This window comes from Lithobates pipiens, unplaced genomic scaffold (genome assembly GCF_037356315.1).
Source record: "Lithobates pipiens isolate NorthernLeopardFrog02 unplaced genomic scaffold, aLitPip1_a1.2 Scaffold_8, whole genome shotgun sequence".
Lineage (NCBI taxonomy): Eukaryota > Metazoa > Chordata > Amphibia > Anura > Ranidae > Lithobates > Lithobates pipiens.
This window is the reverse complement of record NW_027507903.1, coordinates 115,907,219-115,930,470: the sequence shown is the minus strand read 5'-3', so window position 1 is coordinate 115,930,470 and position 23,252 is coordinate 115,907,219. Positions and strand designations below refer to the sequence as shown.

Sequence of the window (23,252 nt, the reverse complement as noted above, 5' to 3'; positions counted from 1 at the left end):
GTATTTACTTCTGCTATCTCAATATCTCATATGCCTCATTACTGCATGTTCAAGTTGTATTAATGCCTTGTCCACTAATAAAACTTTCCTGTTAAAAATAATTAAAATAAATGCAAAGGACATTGTGAACACATTAATTTCCATGCAAGTTACAAAAGACAAATCAAAGAAATAGACTTCCTTTCTTTAAAGCAAACCTGCGTCTTTCCCATGTAAGGCAAAACAGCCTCACACCAACCTCTTAATTTCAACTTTACATGCCCACCTTACCTACATTTGCTACTCTGTTTGGCCACTGGGAATGAAGATAAATATCCAGTACATATAGGTTTGGGAAGCAGGTGCCTCATTCTTCTTCCTCATATGTGACAGGCTGCTTGGTTGTTGGCATCTTAATCACCCAAAGTTGCTGTCATGGAATTTTCCCTTGGCGTGTAATATGGGTTCACCTAAGGCACGGAGTCACAGTGGCAACTTAGTCTTCACCAGAGCAGGTTTGATGGACTGGTGGCCAGCCAAGAGCGTCACAGGAACAGAATGACTACACTATGAAGACAGGGTGTGAAAAGTGGATGCAGGGTTGCCAACCATCCGTAAATTCATAAACAGTTTATAAAAATAAGTAATTTTTACAGCTGTCTATGAATGTATTTTATGGACATAAAATGCCTGTAATAGGATTTTTGTTCAGGAAGAGTAACAGCAAGAAACTGGGAGTTGGGCCCGTGGCACATATAGGCAAACTGTGACCACATATATCCAATCACATAGGGCATGCATAACCACATATTGACCATCTGGGTCTAGGTGGAGATCTATCATCGTGAAGGGAAGTGTTTTATGAACCAAGATACTAACCCCACAGGAATGTGAGGAGAAAGTTGAGTGATAAGAGCCCACCTAAGAATTTTTATGGGAGAGCACCCTGGACCCAGTGAGACGAGTATCCTGCAAAATACAGATGGAAGGAAGGATAAAACTAGACAGCGTTTAAATTTAGAATTCAACCCTCGCACATTCCAGGACAGTAATCTCCAAAGGGGCCATAGTAAAAGGGGAATAACCACGAGACATCCTCCCCTGCCCGGATCACCTCCCAGAGCCTGCAGTAAGAACAAATACATAGGTACTCTATCCAGCATTCTCAGTATCCTACACATGTACATCAAAGATGACATTGAAAAAACACAAAAGCAATAAAAAACATAACTGGTATAACAACCCAATCCCCCCCTACCCCGCCCCCCGAACCTGAGTGCATTTGACTTCCCGAACTGAACATGACTATTAGTCTCTGGGGAGCAGTGTACCAATAGGGCACCAAGAAGGCACAGTAGAAAGAGTCACACACAAACTGGTCAGCAACTGTACTGCCTGTGTATAGGGAGAAACCTAATATAGGAAAAAATGGATCAACCTCCCTGCGGGAAGGTAGTTACTCAGGTAATACAGAGGGCACAGTTCTTAGTGAGATTGGGAACCATAAAAGGAGGTACAGTCAGTTATCCAAACCTGGTTACAGAAACAGAACTGCTATTTTCATCCCCCTCACCTCCGTCGAGTATGCATAGTCACTGCAACAGCGAGCCCACATCTAGCATGAGAGACAAATTTAGGGGACTCCAGCACAGTGATGGGGCTAGCTGATGTTGCAACTGCAATACCAGGGTGAGTCCCAGTAATGGCATCCTAAAGCAGGGGTCAGCAGGTAGGAATGCAGGCAGTTCCAACAGGGAAACAGGAAAGTCCACTGCAAATATAGCAGAGCCAATGGGCAAGCCATTACAATGTTTAAGGAACAGTTAAGCAACTTGCCCATTGGAGAGGGGAAAAGAGGAAGGAGAGGCTGCTTGTTACCCGCTGTGTCAGTGCTGTGAAAGGGATTCCAGCCAGTTAGATGCATCCTCAAGAGATGTGAAGAAGCAATGGGACTCTCCATCCTGTACTCGCAGATGGGCAGGAAACAACATGCTATTCTTCAACCCTTTCTGTTTCAGGGTGAGCTTCACCTGGATAAGACTTGCACTGCTTCTGTGTTTCCACAGAGAAATCTGGGAAAGTGATAAGCCGGGATCCCTCAAAACACAGGGCCTCAATCTTCCTGCTCTCCCGCAACACCAGATCCCTGTCTCGGAAATTCAAAAGCCTGAGAATAAATGTGCACGGAAGGGTTCCAGGGGCTTCACGAGCCGCCGGCATTCTGTGGGCATGCTCTACAGCAAAGAACGGGGAGAATGCCACCTGTGGAAGTGGTTTGTTGAGGAGTTGTTCAGTGAAGGCTGCAGGGTTGGGGTCCTCTGATCCCTCTGGTAGCCCTAAGATGCAGAGATTTTTTCTCCCATTGTGGCTTTCAGAATCCTCGGCTAGGTATTCAAGTGCCTTCACTTTAGTAGGAAGGGTATGGAGGAAGGTGTAATGGTCTCTCAACAGGTCCTCAGCGTCCCCCACAGGATGCTCAACCTCCGTCAGCTGATCAGTCCCATCTCCAAATGTATGGAGTCGATTTTCCCGGTCAGAGTGGTTTGGCAGGTAGTAATAGCCTGCATCAGGGCAGTAAAGTTATAGTACTCTCATATCGCCGGGTCTGCTTCCTCTGTCTTCGGCACTATATTGGAATGCTTGGGGGGGCCACGCTTTCCCGCCTCAAAGCTGTATATGGAATGGGTAGGCTTTCTGGTGCGCTTCCATTTGCGCGCCAGGCATACCAGGTCAGAAGACTGTTAGGAGCATAAATGTGGGTCCATAAAGATTCAAGTCCGCAGGGAAACAGGATAAATACAAGGCAGAGTAATGGAGCTCTCACACTATGCCTCTGTACCAGTCGCCATCTTGGACACGCCCCTATCCTTTGCATTTATTAGTATACACCAGGGATATGCAATTAGCGAACCTCCAGCTGTTGCAGAACTACAAGTCCCATGAGCAGCATAGTAAGACTCTGACACCCAGAGGCAGAGACATGGTGGGGCTTGTAGTTTTGCAACAGCTGGAAGTCCGCTAATTGCAGATCCCTGGTAAACACTGATGTCCTCTTGATTAACCCAATTTCTATCACACTGTAAATTTCATCATACAGAGGACCAACACTATTAATCACCCTGACAGCTTATATTACTATTCCACTAACCAATGTGCGTTTACACAGTTCCAGTTCTCTGACTACATAATGGGGTAATATGTGTAGGCAAACAGCGGTTGCATCACCTAGTCAAAGGACACCACGATGTTAAGAGTTATAACTTGTATTTTAAGTTATTGCTAAGTGCAATTAACTTGGTGCTAATGGCTTCTTAATATCATACATAATGTATTCGCCACTAAGACTTTTGTCCCATATTTTCTATGCCTACTAATCAAAAACTACATTTATACATTAAGCAAATTGACAATAAAGAAACTATATTGATTATGTTTTCTGTTAAGCTTATGTTTTTTAAACTTTTTTTTTTTTTTTAATATGTAACAGTATATATAGTAACAGTGTGTATATATATATATATATATATATATATATATATATATATATATATATATATATATATATATATATATATATATATATATGCCCAAAATACATTCTTGGGAATTAGACCAGTTAGCCTCACCTCAATAGTATGCAAGCTCTTTGAGGGGATGAAAAGGAACTACCGTATATACTCGAGTATAGGCCGACCCGAATATAAGCCGAGGCCCCCAGTTTACCACAAAAAAACTGGGAAACTTATTGACTCGTGTATAAGCCGAGGGTGAGACATCCCTGTGTCCATCCCTGTGTCCCGTCCATCCCTGTGTCCATTCCTGTGTCCATCCCTGTGTCCCGTCCGTCCCTGTGTCCCATCCGTCCCTGTGTCCATCCCTGTGTCCCGTCCGTCCCTGTGTCCCGTCCGTCGATGTGTCCCGTCCGTCGATGTGTCCCGTCCGTCGATGTGTCCCGTCCGTCGCTGTGTCCCGTCCATCCCTGCCTACCTGTGCCAATCTGCAGCCTCTGTGTGCCATGCTCTCCTCGTCTGACATACGGCGGCCATTCCTCTGTTCAAAAGCCGCGCCTCCCTGTCTGTGATAGGCGGAACACTCAATTTCCCAGCAGTCAGTGTTCCGCCTATCACGGACATCCTCTCATCCTCGTCCGTAGTATGAGAATGAGCGGATGTCCGTGATAGGCGGAACACTGACTGCTGGGAAATTGAGTGTTCCGCCTATCACAGACAGGGAGGCGCGGCTTTTGAATAGTAGAATGGCCGCCGTCTTTCTGCTCGACACGCTGATCGGGCAGGCAGACGGCGATGACTCGAGTATAAGCCGAGGGGGGCACTTTCAGCCTCAAAAAAGAGGCTGAAAATCTCAGCTTATACTCGAGTATATACGGTATATACAAGATTTTAGTAATGAGAATGGTATCTTTAGCAGTAATCAGCATGGATTCATGAAGAATCGTTCTTGCGAAACCAATCTATTAAACTTCTATGAGGAGGTGATTTGCCATCTAGATAAAGGAAGGCCCATAGATGTGGTGTATCTGGATTTTTCAAAAGCATTTGACACAGTTCCCCATAAAAGTTTACTGTACAAAATAAGGGTCATTGGCATGGACCAAAGTGTGAGTACATGGATTGAAAACTGGTTACAAGGGCGAGTTCGGGGGGGGGGGGTGATAAATGGGGAGTAGTTGGAATGGTCAGAGGTGGGTAGTGAGGTCCCCCAGGGTTCTCTGCTGGGACCAATCCTATTTATTTTGTTCATAAATGACCTGGAGGATGATGTAAATAGTTCAATCTTTTTATTTGCAGACGATACTAAGCTAAGCAGGGCAATAAATTCTCAGCAGGATGTGGAAATCTTGCAAAAAGATCTGAACAAACTAATGGGGTGGGCAACTACATGGCAAATGAGGTTTAATGTAAAAAAAAATAAAAAAAAATAATGCATTTGGGTGGCACAAATATGAATGCAATCTACACACTGGGGGGGAGAACCTCTGGGGGAATTTTGGATGGAAAAGGACCTGCGTATCCTAGTAGATGATAGGCTCAGCAATGGCATTCAATGCCAAGCTGCTGCTAACAAAGCAAACAGAATATTGGCATGCATTAAAAAGGGGATCAACTCCAGAGATAAAATGATAATTCTCCCGCTCTAAAAGACTCTGGTCTGGCCTCACCTGGAATATGCTATCCAGTTCTGGGCACCAGTCCTCAGAAAGGATGTACTGGAAATGGAGCGAGTACAAAGAATGGCAACAAAGCTAATAAAGGGTCTGGAGAATATTAGTTATGAGGAAAGGTTGCGAGCACTGAACTTATTCTCTCTGGAGAAGAGACGCTTGAGAGGGGATATGATTTCAATTTATAAATACCATACTGGTGACCCCACAATAGGGATAAAGCTTTTACGCAGAAGGGAGTTTAACAAGACACGTGGCCACTCATTAAAATGAGAAGAAAAGAGGTTAAACCTTAAACTACGTAGAGGGTTCTTTACAGTAAGAGCGGCAAGGATGTGGAATTCCTTTCCACAGGTGGTGGTCTCAGTGGGGAGCATTCATGGTTTCAAAAAACTATTAGATAAGCACCTGACCGACTGCCAAATACAGGGATATACAATGTATTTCTGACATATAATAACACACATAGGTTGGACTTGTGTCTTTTTTTTTTTCAACCTCACCTACTATGTTATATATATAACATTTTTTTTTTTTTTAACATACAGTATATAAGTACACACACACACACACACTGTTTTACAAAAAAAAATGTACTACATAACAAAGGATTCCATGAACAGTATGTCTTTGAGGCACAGTTTGTCTAACTTGGCCTTTGGACTGGGCCATCCATTAAGGCACGAGTCACTGGGCTAAATTATTGAGCTGTCTGAAATGTCAGCAAAACAATCTGACAGTGTTTAAAGCTCAATTTCAGCCAAAATGTTTAATATCATTTTAGTATAGTGAAGGGTTAAAGCCTCTGTCATGGTTTTATAGCCATCTTAGAGAGATTACATATAAAGAAAGACAGCAAGTGGTGTACAATTTTCCCACACAGCCAAACACAAGCCAATGCCCTCATGCGTACTGGAACAACTGCAAAGTCCCATGGAAGGAGCTACCACTGTGGAGACATCCCTAAAAGTAACCTCTGTCCATCCCTCTATGCCGAAAATTAACTCTTACTGCCTGGGTGCAAGTAACTCCTACTCTGCCCTCTCCCTCTCTCCCCTATGCACTCTGTATGCTGTGCTGCATGTCACTTACTTTTGACCTCTGTGCTATATAAACTTCATTGTACATTACACCGTTCAATTCCAAAAATGTTGGGATTCTGTGTAAAATCTACATAAAAAACAGAATGCAATGATTTGCAAATCTCATAAACATATTTTATTCACAATAGAAAACATATTGAATGTTTTCTATGTGAAAATTTACCATTTTAAGAAAAAAAAAATTTAAATCATTTTGAAATTGATGGCAACAACACATCTCAAAATATTTGGTACAGGGCCGTGTTTATCACAGTGTAGCATCCCCTCTTCTTTTACCAACACTCTGTAAATGTCTGGGAACTGAGGAGATTAGTTACTGGAGTTTTGGTAGAGGAATGTTGTCCCATTCTTGCCTGATATAGGATTCTGACTTTTCAACAGTCCTGGGTCGTCTTTGTCGCATTTTTCGTTTCAAGATGCGCCAAGTTTTTTAATTGGTGAAAGATCTGGACTGCAAATAGGACAGTTAAGCACCCAGGCTCTTCTACTAAGAAGCCATTCTGTTGTCATAGATGCAGTTTACAGTTTATCAGTTTCTAGCTGAAATATGCACTACATTGTCTGGATGTGCGCATATGCAGCTCTAAAACCTGGATATATCTTCCAGCATTGATGGTACCTTTCCAGATGTCCAAGTCTTTTACATACACACTAATGCATCCCTATATCATCAGAGATGCAGGCTTTTGAACTGGGCACTGATAACAAGCAGGAAGGTCCCTCCCCCTTTAGTCTGGAGAGCGCAGTGCCTATGGTTGCCAAAAAGAATGTTGCCTTTTGTTTCGTCTGACCACAGAACAGTTTTCCACTTTGCAAAAGACCAATTTAAATGAGCTTTGGCCCAGAGAAGATGCGTTTCTGGATCATGTTCAAATATGGCTTCTTCTTTGCATGATAGAGCTTAACCTTCCATTTTTGGATGACATGGTGAACTCTGTTTACAGACAGTGATTTCTGGAAATATTCCTGAGCCCATGCAGTGATGTCCATCACAGAATCATGTCTGTTTTTAATGCAGTGCTGTCTGAAGGCTTGAAGATCACAGACATCCAATATTGTATTTCAGCCTTGTCCCTTGCACACAGATTTCCCCAAATTCTCAGAATATTTTGATATTATGTACTGAAGATGATGATTTTTTTAAAGTCATTGCAATTTTACATTGAGGAATATTACTCAGAAATTGTTTGACAATTTTTAGACGCATCTTTTCACAGATTGGTGAACCTCTATATTTACCTCTGAGACTCTTTTTATATCCAATCCTGTTAACCTATTATTAATGTTCTTACAGCTCTTCCTTGTTAGTACCACTTACTTTTTTAGCTTTTCGTCGCCTTGCCCCAACGTTTGCTGCCATCAATTTCAAAATAATGCTATTTTTTTCTTCAAATGGTACATTTTCTCAGTGTAAACTTTTGATATGTTTTCTATTTTCTATTGTGAATAAAATATGGGTTCATGTCATCTGCAAATCATGGTGTTCTGTTTCTATGTAGATTTTACATGGTGTCCTAACTTTGGCATTGGGGTTGGACTTTGTTTTAAAATGAAGATATACTGAAATGAGTAAGTACAAATACATTAAAATGCGATCTTCTCTTCTTTAGGTCATGTTGGTGCCCGATCCCCACAGATATCCCCTGGATATGTATTTTACTGAATGATACTGAAAGCACAACTTTAATAAAGAAGGTCAGAAAAGGCCCTGTTGCATCATGGTAGCAGATGTTCACCTGGTTTAAACCTGGTAAACTATGACATACTGAAGAGTAGACGTGGTAATAAGTAGGGCCTACTTTAACTCCACTTACGTTTTTAAAAGACACTGATTTAACCAGTTCCCACTTGGCCTATAGCAAAATGATGGCCGGGCAGGTCTTTCATGCTGCAACATGATCTGTCACCGGCTGTGCCCACCGGACACAGCTGATAACTGATCGGCATACTGGCCCACTGCCAGTACAATGTGATACCTGTGATCAATCACAGCAGATCACATGACAATTGTAAACAATGGATTAATTCCTTTCATGTCATCTATTGTGTTTGACTGTGTTGTGTTCGATTGTGTTGTTGATTGGTTACAGTGATCACATGGTACAGACTGGGCCAATAACAGCCCATCTGTACCATGTGATTAGCTGTGGCTTTTCACAACAAAACATACCTAATGAATCTGTTTTATTCAGTAAAAATGATTGCTTATACCAGTGAAAATCACTGGTATAAACAATCATAATGTATAAAAAAAATAAAAATCTTGATCACTTCCCTATGGTAGTACAGCATTACTATGGTAACACTGTATTTCTCTGGTTACAGTGTGTAAAAAAAAATATATATATATATATTTTTTTTTACATACTGTCACTAGTCCGTGTCCCTAATCACCACCACAAATTTTATATGATAAAGCTGATCATGTTTTTTAAAAAAAAATTTACAGTTCTTAAATTTTCTAAAAATTGTCACATAAAATTACAACTTCAAAAAACTTGCCATGCCTCTTAATAAATACCCTGGACTGTCTACTTTTCAAAAAGAGGTAATTTGAGGGATACTTGCACTGTCCTGGCAGTATTAAGCCTCAAGAAATGAGACTGGCCGTCAGTACATCAGGATTGGTCACTTTTCAGATATGTACCAAAGTTTATAGTTTATAGGCTTTATAACTTTCCTATGAACTACAAGCAAAAATTGTGATTTTCTTATTTTCCTTGCATGTGATGATTGTATATTTACAAAGGAAAACTTCACTACATTCGCAAAGCTCCAGGGCAAATTCCTGTGCAAAGTGCAACTTCCTTTGCAAAGTAAACAGCCTATTTGCTTTTTAAGTAAATCAACCTGTTTTCCTTTAAATATATTGTCGCTTTTGTGAACTGCTACTGGAGTTCATTGTAATGTTTTTTTATTAATGACAGTTATAACTAAATTAATTTAATAGGTAGGTATGGTACACTGCTAGACGACAGTATGCATGTGGAGCACATCCCCAGTTTAACATAACCATGCAAAGTCCTGTGTCTTATTCCACCTGTATGTATTAATATCCATCTTTAATTTTTCATTTTTTCTGTTAAACAATGCCTTGAAGACATACTGAGCAGTAAATGTCTGAACAAGTATTACAATCTTACCTCCCGTAGAGGCTCACTCAACTCCCCAAGGATACTCTCCTCATCAAACATCTTTCCTTGATAGCGATGCTCATAATAATCATGGATCCTCTGACGCATATCAGCTGGTAACTTATGAAATGACATGTACTGTTCCACCTGTTTGTACTGAACACAGAAAGTAAACAAAAAGTATATGAGATTTAGGATTCAAGAGACCCCTCTGACACCAAAACTCTGAATTTGTCAATGAGCTTTCAAAGCATGTAAAGACTCAATCACAGCATGCAACCTAGATTCCAATTAGTCTCTCATATTTATTTTAGGTAGCTGCTGATGAAAGCTAGAACAGAATGCCAGGTTTATAAATGTGTTAAAGTGAAGCTTTGATATTCGTAGACAGTTTCAATGATTTAATCCATTCAGTGGCATTAAAAGGGGAAGGTTTATTGGCTTTATTAACCAGCACTAAGCTAAAATGTGCAGCCATTGGTAACAATGATATACATCTGATCCTTGAGCGGTTGCTGTGTAACTATTTAAAGATGAACACCCTAGTGCTATAAGAATAATAATTTCTGATTGGTTGATAACCAGTCAACATTCCATCTTAAATGTGTTGTGGGGTTTCCTCTGATTATATTCTACACAGTTACATACTACTTTATAAGGTTAAATAAAGACATAAGTCCATCCATTTCTACCTGTGTGGGTGTGTGTTTATGTCAATACCATTTCCCATATATTTCCCATATCCCTGTATATTGCGCTCGCTGAGATGCCCATCTAAGAGTTTTTTTGTTTTAAATTACTGACACTCCCCACTGAAACCACCAATTGTGGTCAAACTGCTTTTTGTCCAACTTCATTGAGTGGCCACAGGTTTTCCTAAGTGACCTGAGTCTGAATAGTTTTCTCCCCTAAGCTAGTATTACAGTTTAGATATTTATAAATTGTAAACATATCTTCTATCCCCTAGAAGTTCTCCCCCAAGCGGGTAACTTGAATTCCTATATATTTTTGGATTCCTACATGATATAAAAACAGGTAGATAAGGAATCTTTTTAATACTCAACAGACCTGGAATTTAAAGTACATACAGTTGTGCTCATACGTTTACATACCCTGGCAGAATATATGATTTCTTGGCCATTTTTTAGGGAATATGAATAACACAAAAACTTTTCTTTCACTCATGGTTAATGTTTAGCTGAAACCCATTTATTATCAATCAACTGTGTTTACTCTTTTTAAATCACAATGGAAACAGAAACTACCCAAATGACCCTGATAAAGTTTACATAACCCACTTCTTAATACAGTGTACTGCCCCCTTTAACATCAACAGCTTGAAGTCTTTTGTGGTATTTGTGGATGAAGCTCTTTATCTTCTCAGATGGTAAAGCTGCCCATTCCTCTTGGTAAAAAGCTTCTAGTTCCTGTAAATTCTTGGGCCGTCTTGCATGAATTGCACTTTTGAGATCTCCTCAGGGTGGCTCAATGATATTGAGGTAAGGAGACTGAGATGACCACTCCAGAACCTTCATTTATTCTGCTGTAGCCAATGACAGGTGGACTTGGCCTTGTGTTTTGGATCGTTGTCATGTTGAAATGTCCAAGTACGTCCCATGCGCAGCTTCCTGGTTGATGAATGCAAATGTTTCCTCCAGTATCTTTTGATAACATACTGCATTCATCTTGCCATCAATTTTGACCAAATTTCCTGTGCCTTTGTCGCTCACACATCCCCAAAATATATCCGTGTTTCACAGTAGGAATGATGTACCTTTCATCATAGGCCTTGTTGACCCCTCACCAAATGTAGAGTTTATGGTTGTGGCCAAAAAGCTAAATTTTGGTTTTATCACTCCAAATGACTTTGTGCCAGAAGGTTTGAGGCTTGTCTCTGTGCTGTTTGGTGTATTGTAAGCAGGATACTTTGTGGCATTTGTGTAGTTATAGCTTTCTTCTGGCAACTCAACCATGAAGCTGATCTTTCTTCAAGTGCCTCTTTATTGTACATCTTAAAACAGCCATACCACATGTTTTCAGAGAGTCCTGTATTTCACCTGAAGTCATTTGTGGGTTTTTCTTTGAATCTTTCTTAGTTGAAATAAAGTTAGTTGAATCTAAATTGACAGTCTCTCCCTACTTGACATCTCCCCCAGCACACTACTTGAGATCACTTGCTTTCCTCTGCTGTCCAGTTCTAGATTCCTGTCACCCTTAGCACATGGTTAGGCCTTACTCTGAATAAGTCCTAACATTTTCCTAGTAGCTATTTGCAGATGGGGGTCTGCAGTCCTCTCTGTGGTAGCAACCATTTTAGATGAAAAGGATAGTTGTGCTGATAATTGGTGGACTACTGATTCCAGAAAGTCCAGTGCAAATCCTGACAACCCTCCTGGCTGCAGCGACTCGACTTCAACAACACCACAGTCTCTCCCTCTGGCTCCCCATCCATCGGTATGGCTGTGGAGGCTGATCATGGGTATGTGTGTATATATGTATATATATTGTGGTAGTACGGAATCTCCAATCCTGGGACCGGGTTTTGAGACCAGCCAGCAGTCTGGCTGGATGATTGCACAGGTGGGTCTTGGGCTTAAAACAAAGCCAACACCATGGTTCTGGGCTCCACCCTCCCGAGGAGTCCAGGCGTGTAAGGGAGAAGAAGTGTGCATATCTGCACAGGTCGGTCTGTCAGAGCAGACAGAGGGTCCAAGCTTGTGGGCTGAAAAAGAAGCTAGTAAAGAGTGCTGAGGTACTGGGTGTACAGGAACTCTGTTAAAGAGCCAAGAGGGCTGCAGCAGAAGTCTGAGCAGCAGTGCTGCTAAAGAGAGCCAGGTGGCTTGGTATTTTTGGTTCTACGTACATTATTGCTGTGGAAAGCTGAAACCCCTATGTGGGCAACTATTTTGTTATCTGACTTTTCTTTCTTTAATAAAAGTGGGCCTACAAGCCTTTTAAACGGCATATCTGGCGTGGACTCAGCTCACTGGTAAGCTCTACCTTTAAGCTAAAATAACCCCCAAATATTACAAGTGGTGTTCGAATGCGGGCAGAAGACGGTGGAATCCGGGTCCTTGCTCTACAGTAATTTCAAGTCAGGAACTATTGGCTGTGTGTGGAAGTGCAGCCAGGCAAAAGGCATTGCGTGTTGCAGGTGGTGTACCTGTGAATGAAAAGTCAAAAAAAATTTTTCTCTTGCTATGAACTGTGTTTGTGTGCATGAGACAGCACAATCAGTGTGTGCAATGAGCAGGTGAGGAAAGCTTGCATGAAGAGAAAAGCAACTTGCTTTAAAAGAGACAGAGCTCTGTGGTTGGAGGGGTTGTTACCGCCCAATCGAGCCCCATACATACCTGATCAGAGTGTATCAAGGAGAAAAAGGGCTGGGGTTGTCCCTAGCAACCCTGGTGCAATGAGTGCACAGGTGACTGCTGTTATGGAGAGTCCACCAGCATTTGAATCTGCAGTGGATTGGTGCAAACGGCATTTAGCAGCACTGAACCAAGCTACAGAGGAAAGGAAGCCAACCCTCAGTGCAAGGGGAAAGCCGCTGGATGTCCATAACTGGAAGAGGGCTGTTGTTGCCCCTGGCAAAGCTGATGCAGTTAAAACCGCTATTGTGAAAGATGTGAATGTGTCACAGCATGAGACGGGATCCAGCAGAGAGAAGCCCATGCTATATGTAAGGAGAGAGGCTGATCAAAGGCTGAGGATGAGAGTGGTTGCCCATAGCAACGCAAAGGAAGCCAGTCGGGCTGTCTCTGTACCATGGGCTATGTCTAATAAGGATCGTGGAAAGTGGCTTAAGGAGGAGCCAATTTATCATGTTGGAGAGAGTCAGCAAAGTTCTGCTGGGAGAGTGCGGTCTCCCATGGCAACCGGAGTGAAATTTATGCCTGAAAGGAGCTGCAGTAGAGGTTTGGTTCAACGCCCCCACAAAGAGGCCTGTGCATTCCGGCCAGCTGGGAATCACCAGGAGAGAATCGCTTTGGGAAAAAATCGTCCAGTACCATGCCTGGAATGTGGCCAGCTGGGGCATGGCATGTTTTCTTGCCCTAGGTTGTGGAATACGGCTGGAGATAATGTTGCTGAGAAAGTTTTGTCTGTAGGCTCAGATTCCGGTGAAAATATGTTTGCAGTCACCCCTAGCAACAAGAAGTTTCCTGTTGTGCCTGCAGGGGGTGCTAAACGGTGGGAGATGCCTGCTGTAGTTTCATCCCATGGCCACCAGGAGGAATTGGCCAGTAAAAGTGCAGCAGAGGACTGGTGCATAAGACGACGTACTCAAATGAAGATGGTGACACCAACTACTGCGGTGGGTAAGACTGTCTTTAATGAAATGATGGCTGGAACTGCTGATTTCATGTGTAAAAGGACTGGTTACGAGACTGTCCATGATGATGTGAGAGTGACCCCAGTTAGTGGGGCCACTGAATGTGCACTTGAGAATGACTTTTCCCTATATAGTGGGAATGCAAGGGTTAAAATCCAAATAGAACCTGTGTTGATGACTAAAAGTGTTGTGTCTAATGACTATCAGGCTCAAGTTGACCATGGGCTAGGACAGCCTACAAATGCGAAAAATGCAAAGGTGTGTGAGGCTTATGAAATGCAAGCTGAGAAAGGTGGTGAATATGGTGTATTGCAACCTGTGCTACCACAGTCGGACATAATTTACAATGACTGGTGTAATGAGTCTGCAACTAAGCCAGTCTGTTCTTATGTGTCTCCTTGGGCAGATGGATCGGTGCTGTGGAGTACCGCAGAAGGGAGCGCACATACAACAGATTGGGATAGTTGGAGAAAAAATCTTATCTCCCTGATAGATAAGGCTTTTATGCACAAAGATAAGGTGGACACAGTTTCTGCTGGGCCAGCAGGAGGGGCTGCAGAACAGCCTGTACCTGAGGGCGCGGTGGCTGCTGTAGGAGTTAACCCTGGTGAGCAGGATGAACCAAATAAGGGCACAGCAGAGACATTGTCCATGACCCACAAAACTGAGGTTGACATGGAGTGTCAACGTGACGTTGTCACTAGTAATGTTCTGGAGCAGTTCACTGATGCTGGGCCTGAGAAGTTGTGTATAAGTCCAGCACCTGGCAGCGCTCTGGTGGAGCACCAGGCTGTGTTTACCTCCAGCTGGGAGGAGGTTCCGTTAACCGTCGCAACTTTTCAAGTCTCAGCAAGTGAGTCTCTCTGCAGCCCCAGTGTCATGAAAGACCCCAGGAAGGACTTGGGTCTGGAGTCAAGGGCCTGGTTATTTACCAAAGCAAAAAGAGATGCTTGAACTTTGGGATGTACAGCCAATCTATACTAGTGTGTCTCCTCCACAGTCTGATGGGCTGGTACTGCGCAGTACCACTAGGTGGAGCACTGTATGGCAGGCTGTACAGAGCAAAGCAAAACAGGACAGGAATGGTTTATTCCTAAATTTGCTACTTTTGTTAAAAGTTGCCGCTACGTATGCTGCTAGATTAGATCCAGAAGAAATATTTGAGACAGACGTTGGAGAAGTTGAAAATAAGCCTAAATTGCCTGTGGTTACACCTCCTAACAGCCAGATGGGAAGCATTTCTGCTGCTATGGTCCAGTGTGGTGCTGGTCAGTTGGTGAAGGGCGTGTATACTGCACCAGTAGAAAAACCACATGAGGTGGAAGGGCCATGTGTGGACCTGAAAGCAGCAGAGGTCCTGACCAGGGCTCAAACAAAGGTGGTTAAAGAGACTGGGGTCCCCAGTCCAGTGCTTGGTCTAGGTGACAAACCTAATAAGGTCCCCGGGACAGGGGAATGGGCTAGGAGCGTGGATAAAAATACAGATGGCATCAGAATGGGTCAAGTGGTAGGACAGCTGCCTGCAGAGTGGGTGAACCCAGGGGAGGTGGCGTCCTGTGAGGTTCCTGTGGGTGATGGCGGCCCTCTGGTATGTGTGCCCTCTGCGGACTCTACCCTAGCAAATTTAAAAAAAAAAGGCATTGGTGATATGTGCAACATTGAGAAGTCTAATGTTGGTTTGAATATGTCTGTCAATGATGAACCAAATGTGTTAATGGTACATGATAATGTGGTGTCCAAAGGTACAGGTAAACCTGGTAATCAATTAGCGACTGCTGAGTCAGGTACTAGAAATAAGAGGTGGGTTTCCGTTCTAAACACTATAGAAATAGACCCCCTACAGTCTCAGAACAGTACTGCTGAGAGAGTTTTGGGGAAACCTGGGAACCTGAAGCGTGGAGGCAGAAGGGTTGGTAGGAAGACCAACGGGAACCCATTAAGATTTCAGGAGAGGAAGTGCTTGTGGAAATGCACTCGGAAGAAAAGTTGGGAAGGTCGCATTAAAGCTCATAGCAGAGTGACAGTAAGGCTTAGAGGGAGACACCAAAGGAGGCATTGGGTGGAGTTCCCCGTTAGGAGAAGCGAGGTTGGACAGGAGGGTACTTCTGTAAATGGTATCTGGCACAGAGGTGCCAAAAGTAACTTGGGTGTTCCGCCCTCTGGGTCGAAACAAAGGGGGGGGGATATGTGGTAGTACGGAATCTCCAATCCTGGGACCGGGTTTTGGGACCAGCCAGCAGTCTGGCTGGATGATTGCACAGGTGGGTCTTGGGCTTAAAACAAAGCCAACACCATGGTTCTGGGCTCCACCCTCCCGAGGAGTCCAGGCGTGTAAAGGAGAAGAAGTGTGCATGTCTGCACAGGTCGGTCTGTCAGAGCAGACAGAGGGTCCAAGCTTGTGGGCTGAAAAAGAAGCTAGTAAAGAGTGCTGAGGTACTGGGTGTACAGGAACTCTGTTAAAGAGCCAAGAGGGCTGCAGCAGAAGTCTGAGCAGCAGTGCTGCTAAAGAGAGCCAGGTGGCTTGGTATTTTTGGTTCTACGTACATTATTGCTGTGGAAAGCTGAAACCCCTGTGTGGGCAACTATTTTGTTATCGGACTTTTCTTTCTTTAATAAAAGTGGGCCTACAAGCCTTTAAAACGGCATATCTGGCGTGGACTCAGCTCACTGGTAAGCTCTACCTTTAAGCTAAAATAACCCCCAAATATTACTATATATATATATATATATATATATATATATATATATATATATATATATATATATATATATATATATATATATATATATATATATATATATATAGGCCTTCCCCCTGCCAATCCTAGTTGGGGATTGGTCAGGGCTCCCAAATACACCCCATGTCCCTCCAGCCCTCTGCCCTGCCTCTTTTCCAGAACCCTCTGAAAACAAAGGAGGCGCCAGACAGCTGAAGCACATGTCAGTCACCTGCTGCTACACTAAACCACTCCCCAGTCCCAGATCAAAAACAAACAGGCCTAGCTCACAGCTAGGCCTGTCTAAATTTACCTGCACAGGCAGTACTAACAAAAACACTACTCTAGCACCTACCTAAGGTAGAGGGTGCTACGCTTGTATAGCTTTTCATGTCCCTTTCCTGTTTTATACAGTTCAACTACCTTTTCCCGCAGATCCTTTGACAATTATTTTGCTTTCCCCATGACTCAGAATCCAGAAATGCCAGTGCAGCACTGGATGAAAGATGCAAGGGTCTGTCAGGAGTCCAGAAACTCATTGACCATTTATACACACACACTAATTACAAGTAAACAGATCACAGGTGAGGATGGTTACATTTAATAGCCATTTAAACCCTGTTGTGTCAACTTGTGTTAATGTTATCAGGCCAAATCACCAGGGTATGTAAAATTTTGATCAGGGTCCTTTGGGTAGTTTCTGTTTTCATTATGATTTAAAAAGCATAAACACAGTTGCTTGATAATAAATGGCTTCAGCCAAGCACTAATCATGAGTGAAAGATGTTTTTATATTATCATTTATATTCTCTGAAAAATCGCCAAGAAATCATAAATTCTGCCAAGGTATGTAAACTTATGAGTAAAACTGTACATCTCATTACTAGAGTCTCTAAGACATATAAAACCCCTAACCTGGCATCTACCAACATACTCTGGATGAATCAACAAATAATGCTGATTTGCCAGCCCTGAAGAACAAACACATTTTTAAATCTAAACTCCAGGAACACAGTTAATAGACAGTTCAAATACTGTACTTACTGAATATAGTCGCAGTTTTACTTCCCAAAAGATTAGTGTTTCTGTCCAGCATTCCTGCGATTTACACAGCTCTGCCACACATCTCAATCATGTATTCAAAAACTGGAAGAAGATCTGGACAGCCACACTCAAAAAACCTTTTTTTGCCTTTTATTCAAAAATTCTTGTGAACAAAAATACAAGATACACATCAGGAACAGACAGGAGCTTTAGCTTGTATTCTGGCTTGTATTTTTGTTCACAAGAATTTTTGAATAAAAGGCAAAAAAAAAGTTTTTTGAGTGTGGCTGTCCAAATCTTCCTGTTTTTGATTGCTATATGCATTTCTGGCACCTGGGCTTCCAAGTTGGATGAGAAGGTTTTCTACTGTCGCTTAACCTACCTGGAGCGGTGATATCTCTCTATCTCAATCATGTATGGCAGGACAAAAGGCATAATTCTGCTCTGCTGCAATCATGTAACACTTACAGGTCTTGTCCCCTCTACAACCAATCTGTCACTCTGCTCTCTGTCCCCTCATGTCAGTATGTTCCTTGTTAGCACATGAACACTGCAGTACAACTGAGTGGCCCCTTGTGCTGTATCTACCTATCCCAGTCTGAGCTCTGATGTACAGGGATTGCAAGAGGCTGATACCAGGTCAAATCTAGGTACTTGCACTGCTTCCATTAAACCAAAAACAAACAAACAACATTTATTTATGTATTAAAATGATTGTAAAGTCTCTTTTCTTTGGTTCCATAAAAATAAAAAACATGATATACTTACCTGCCCTATGTATTGGTTTTGCACAGAGCAGCCCAGATGCTCATCTTCTCAGGTCTCTTATATTCTCCTGACCCCTCACTCCTGTTGAGTGCCCCCCACAGAAAGCAGCTTGCTATGAGGGCACCCGAGCCGACTCACAGCTTCCTGTGTCCATTCAGACACAGAGCCCCAGTTCGGGCCCGCCCCCTCTCTATCCTGATTAGCTAACTGACTTTGACAGCAGCAGGAGCCACTGGTGCCACTGCTGTGTCTCAGCCAATCAGGAGTAGGGTCCCCGATGGCCGAGTCACTCTTGAACATCGCTGGACAGAGAGTGGGCTCAGAAAAAGTATTAGGGGGCTAAGGGGGGCTGCTGCACACAGAAGGCTTTTTATCTTAATGCATAGAATGCATTAAGATAAAAAACCTTCTGACTGTACAATCCCTTTAATGAATATATTAATTTTCTAAGTCCACATAAACAAAATTTAGAGCCTGTTCACAACTGTCTATTTTACCGAAAGAAAAATTTGGAATTTCTATTTATTCTTATGTGGCCTGTTTACATCTACTGCGTGTGCTGAAGCTTAGTATGCTTTTAAAATATAGGAGATGCTCCGGGCTCTGTCTTGTTTTTGTACAGTAGTTCATAAGTATTAATGTCTGATGTACTAATTTTGTGATCTGTTATGTCTAAAGGTACTGCTAAGTTCCAAAAATCCCTATATTTAGTTTTTTTCAGATTTTCTGATTATATTCTAATTATATATATATATATATATATATATATATATATATATATATATATATATATATATATATATATATTTTTTTGTTATATTATTTTGCACTTATTCCTACCAGTAATGTGAGATTAGTTCTCTCATTTAATTTGTCTTCAATTTGATAACTAGCCATTCATCTCTGTAATACATTCCTTATATATGCTATATTGCAGAGACATTGTCTTATCCATTCCCTTGACTGAATATTTATGGCTTAGGTGCATGTCTTTGTCAGCATTGATGTTGTCACTTTGTGGACCTTTCAATACTAGTAAAACCTATTTCAGATTAAAGCGGTAGTAAACCCGCAATTTTTTTTTTTTTTTAAACCTGCAAAGCAAAAGGCATAATGAGCTAGTATGCACCGCATACTAGCTCATTATGAAATACTTACCTTAGAACGAGGCCCCGACATCTGGCCCGATCCACGCCGAGGGAGCCGACATGCTCCCTCGGCGTCTCTTCCGGGTATCGCGGCTCCGGCGCTGTGAGTGGCCGGAGCCGCGATATCGTCACTCCCGCGCATGCGCGCGGGAGATTTCAGTCCGGCCGCACGAGCGCTGCCGGATTTTCACGGAGAGAACCCCCTTGTGCGCATGCGCCCGCTGCAGTCAGCGGCGCATACCGAGGGGAATATATATATATTTTTTAAAGTGGTTGTATGGTCAATTTTTTAACTTTTACCTACAGGAAAGCCTATAATAAGGCTTACCTGTAGGTAAAAAAAATATCTCCTAAACCTGTACGGTTTAGGAGATATTTTTTTTACCTACAGGTAAGCCTTATTATAGGCTTTCCTGTAGGTAAAAGTTAAAAAATTGACCATACAACCACTTTAAAAAATATAAAGGTTATGCAGCATTTTTGTGTTGTATTTCTATACCATATATGTAAGTGTAAAAGGGCCTTTGAGGCCAAAAGATACTCTCCCCTGCCTCAGAGGGGGTTCCCCATTGCTCTAACCCTACAACAGATATCTGACCAACATTATGGCAGGCTACCCACAATTCAGAACTTTGTTCAGCTGGATAGACCATTTAAGTTTACTGCTACAAGCATAAAACATTACACATCCTATCTCCTTTATTTAACCTAAAAAAAAAATGTAGATAACATGTAAATGAGCCATTTTAAAAATGTTGCATTACACTGGATAATAAAACCCAACCCATCTTCTCTTACTGAGTTCCTGTCTACCGACATGCCCATGACTCATCCAATAGTCAAGAAAAACATATGAGAAATATTAGATATACTGCAGATACAGACTGTGGTATTTTGGGTAATACTGCCTGGAAAATGTTTAAGGCTACATTAAAATTAGCAATTAATAATCCACAGAATACCAATTCCCTCCTATTAACAGATTTTAATTTTAATGTTATTTTTACAACAAAATGTCTCTTGTGCCTTCAAATGTCCAAAAAGCAATTCAATAATAAATCACATCTAGTTGGATGGATGCTAATTTAATTGCTTATTGCAATGCCTACAAAACTTTGCAATAGTCACAAAAATCTTTATCCGCGTTACCATAATAATCCAAGACTATATACAGGCATACCACACTTGTAAGTACACAATGGGGTTTATTTACTAAAGCTGAAAAGTGCAAAATCAGGCTCACTTCTGCATAGAAACCAATGAGGTTCTAACCCCAGCTTGTTCAATTAATCTTTAGTAATAAAACCTGGACGCTCATTGGTTTTTATGCAGAAGTGAGTCTGATTTTACACTTTCCAGCTTTAGTAAACAAACCCCATTGTGTACTTAAAAGTGGGGTATGCCTGTACTTTGACATCTGGCAGTCTTTCAAGGTGGTCAATAGTAAATATAATGATTACTCTATAATTTTTTGGAAATAAACCAAGGAATATCAGTCTTTTAAAGGAACATTAGATCCTATCAAGTCTTCTTTTGATAATTAGTGTGAAGTGGAGTAGCTTTTAGGACAAACACTCTCATCCCTATCCATATACAGGCATACCCCACTTTTAAGTACACAATGGGGTTTATTTACTAGAGCTAGTGCAAAATCAGGCTCACTTCTGCATAGAAACCAATCAGCTTCCAGGTTTTATTACCAAAGCTTAATTGAACAAGCTGGGGTTAGAAGCTCATTGGTTTCTATGCAGAAGTGAGCCTGATTTTGCACTTTCTAGCTTTAGTAAATAAACTCCATTGTGTACTTAAAAGTGGGGTATGCCTGTATTGTGATAACTAAAGATAAATGCCCCTGTTACTATTTACAAAAAAACACATTTAAAGAGTCACTTCAGCCAAAGCTGAAATAATAATAAGAAAAATGTAATTATATGTCAACTGGTTGAATAACTCATTTTCCTATTTGATCTCTGGGAGACTCAATGAGATCTCTGCGTTCGGTCATCTTTACAGATAATATATTATTAGGTTAAATATTATCATTTTGTTGTTCCTTGCAGCTAACCAAAAAGATTGCAAAAATGTGGGGTGCACTATACTAGCTTAAACTAGCACTTGGCAAGCCTTACTATGTAAAGGAAGCCTATACAGGAGAAGTTTGACACTGGCACTGATTTATTTATTACAGGTATTTATATAGTTCCAGCAATTTACACAGCACATCTATATTGTATGTTCACATCAGACCCTGCCCTCAAGGAGCCTACCAATCTTAGGCCCCTTACTCACAATCACACATACTGTACACATACTAGGAACAATTATCTACTAGCATGTCTTTAGAGTGTGGGAGGAAACAGTGAGAATATGCAAACTCTGAAGGTAGTGCCCTTATTGGGAATCAAGCTGATGACCAGGGCTGGGACAAAAGGATGGGCAGAAGGGGCAACTGCCCTTGCCGCAGTGCATATTGTATGTATGGGGGCACCACAAGTTTCTTCTACTATAAGGCTGACAGATGTAGTGACAATGGCATCGCTACTGCTGTCAGCCCAGCGCTGGAAGTGGCAAGGAGAGAGTCAGGAGGTGGTGCGGGCTCTTTCCCTCATACGCTCGCACACAATGAAGGGGGTAAAATTTTGTATTTTTGCCCTGGGCACTGAATAATCTTGTCACACCACTGCTGATGACCCTAGCGATGCTAGGTGGTAGTGTGAACCATTTGACTTGTTTCAGGTCAGTGTTTCATAGCCAGAGGCAGCCAGGCCCCTAAAATATTTGTAACGCAGTCAACAATGTAAACTACTGGTTTTCTCTCAACACCTATTTAACCACTTGCTGACGCTATAGCTGAATGGTGGCTACAGCTGGGCTGGCTAGTTCTGGAGTGCCATCATATGACGCCGTCCCGCGATCGTGCCCGCTGTGGGGCGTGGGCGGAACACTCTGTGATAGCAGTGTCCTCCAGATACTGATGATCACAGATTGAGGTAAAGAGTGTCTCTTTACCATGTGATCAGCTGTGTCCAATCCTAGCTGCTCATGGATGTAAACAGAAGCTGGGTAGCGGCACTCCTTTCCTCATGAGGAGATTACAAGAGCCGATAACCAGTTCACTAAAAGGGACATGTACACTAATAATCAGGGCACTGTTTATCAGTGCGCCAATTATCAGTGCAGTCCCAGCAGTGCGCACCAGTGCTGTGAATCGGTGCTCATCAGTGCCTCCTCATCAGTGTCCCTTAAAGTGCAAACTATCAGTGCCCATCAGTGCTGCTTCATCAGTACAGCTTCATTAGTGCACATCAGTGAAGGAGAAAAATAAACAGTTTGCAAAATTTTATAAAAAACTATAAAAAAAGTTTTTTTTTTCATAATTTTCAGTCTTTATTCGTTTATTGAGCAAAAAATAAAAAAACTGTGATGATTAAATACCCCCAAAAGGAAGCTGTATTTGTGAAAAAAATGAAAACAATTTAATTTGATGAACAGTTTTGCATGACCGCACAACTGTCATTCAAATTGCAACAACTGAAAATTGGCTTGGGCAGGAAGGGGGTAAAAATGCTCACTAGGCAAGTGGTTAATTAATGGTGACCCCCAGAGGACATGGTCATTCTAGCGATTCCTGTTTGTAGCAGATACTGGAGGGCCACCAGATGAAAGGACATGGTCAATGAAGTGATTACTGTTTGTAGCAGTAACTGGAGAGAGCATACTGGTAAAACCTGCTGAGCAGACATGTCTACTTCTATTGGCTCTGCTGCTATTTTCAAAAAGGATAAGATCCTCTTTGTACACTGGCCCCCTTAGGAGGCAGAATGGTGGCCAACTTGTTAAAAGT

At 42.0% G+C, this 23,252-nt stretch overlaps 1 protein-coding gene across 1 annotated transcript in view; it reads right to left on the bottom strand.

The window, feature by feature from the left end:
- The window catches only part of HCN4 (hyperpolarization activated cyclic nucleotide gated potassium channel 4), a 221,849-nt gene that overhangs the window by 42,921 nt on the left and 155,676 nt on the right, over positions 1–23,252 (bottom strand). The window contains exon 5 of the mRNA XM_077473378.1: positions 9,408–9,554. Within this exon, the coding sequence (XP_077329504.1) occupies positions 9,408–9,554 (147 nt within the window). The remainder of the gene's footprint in view (positions 1–9,407; positions 9,555–23,252) is intronic.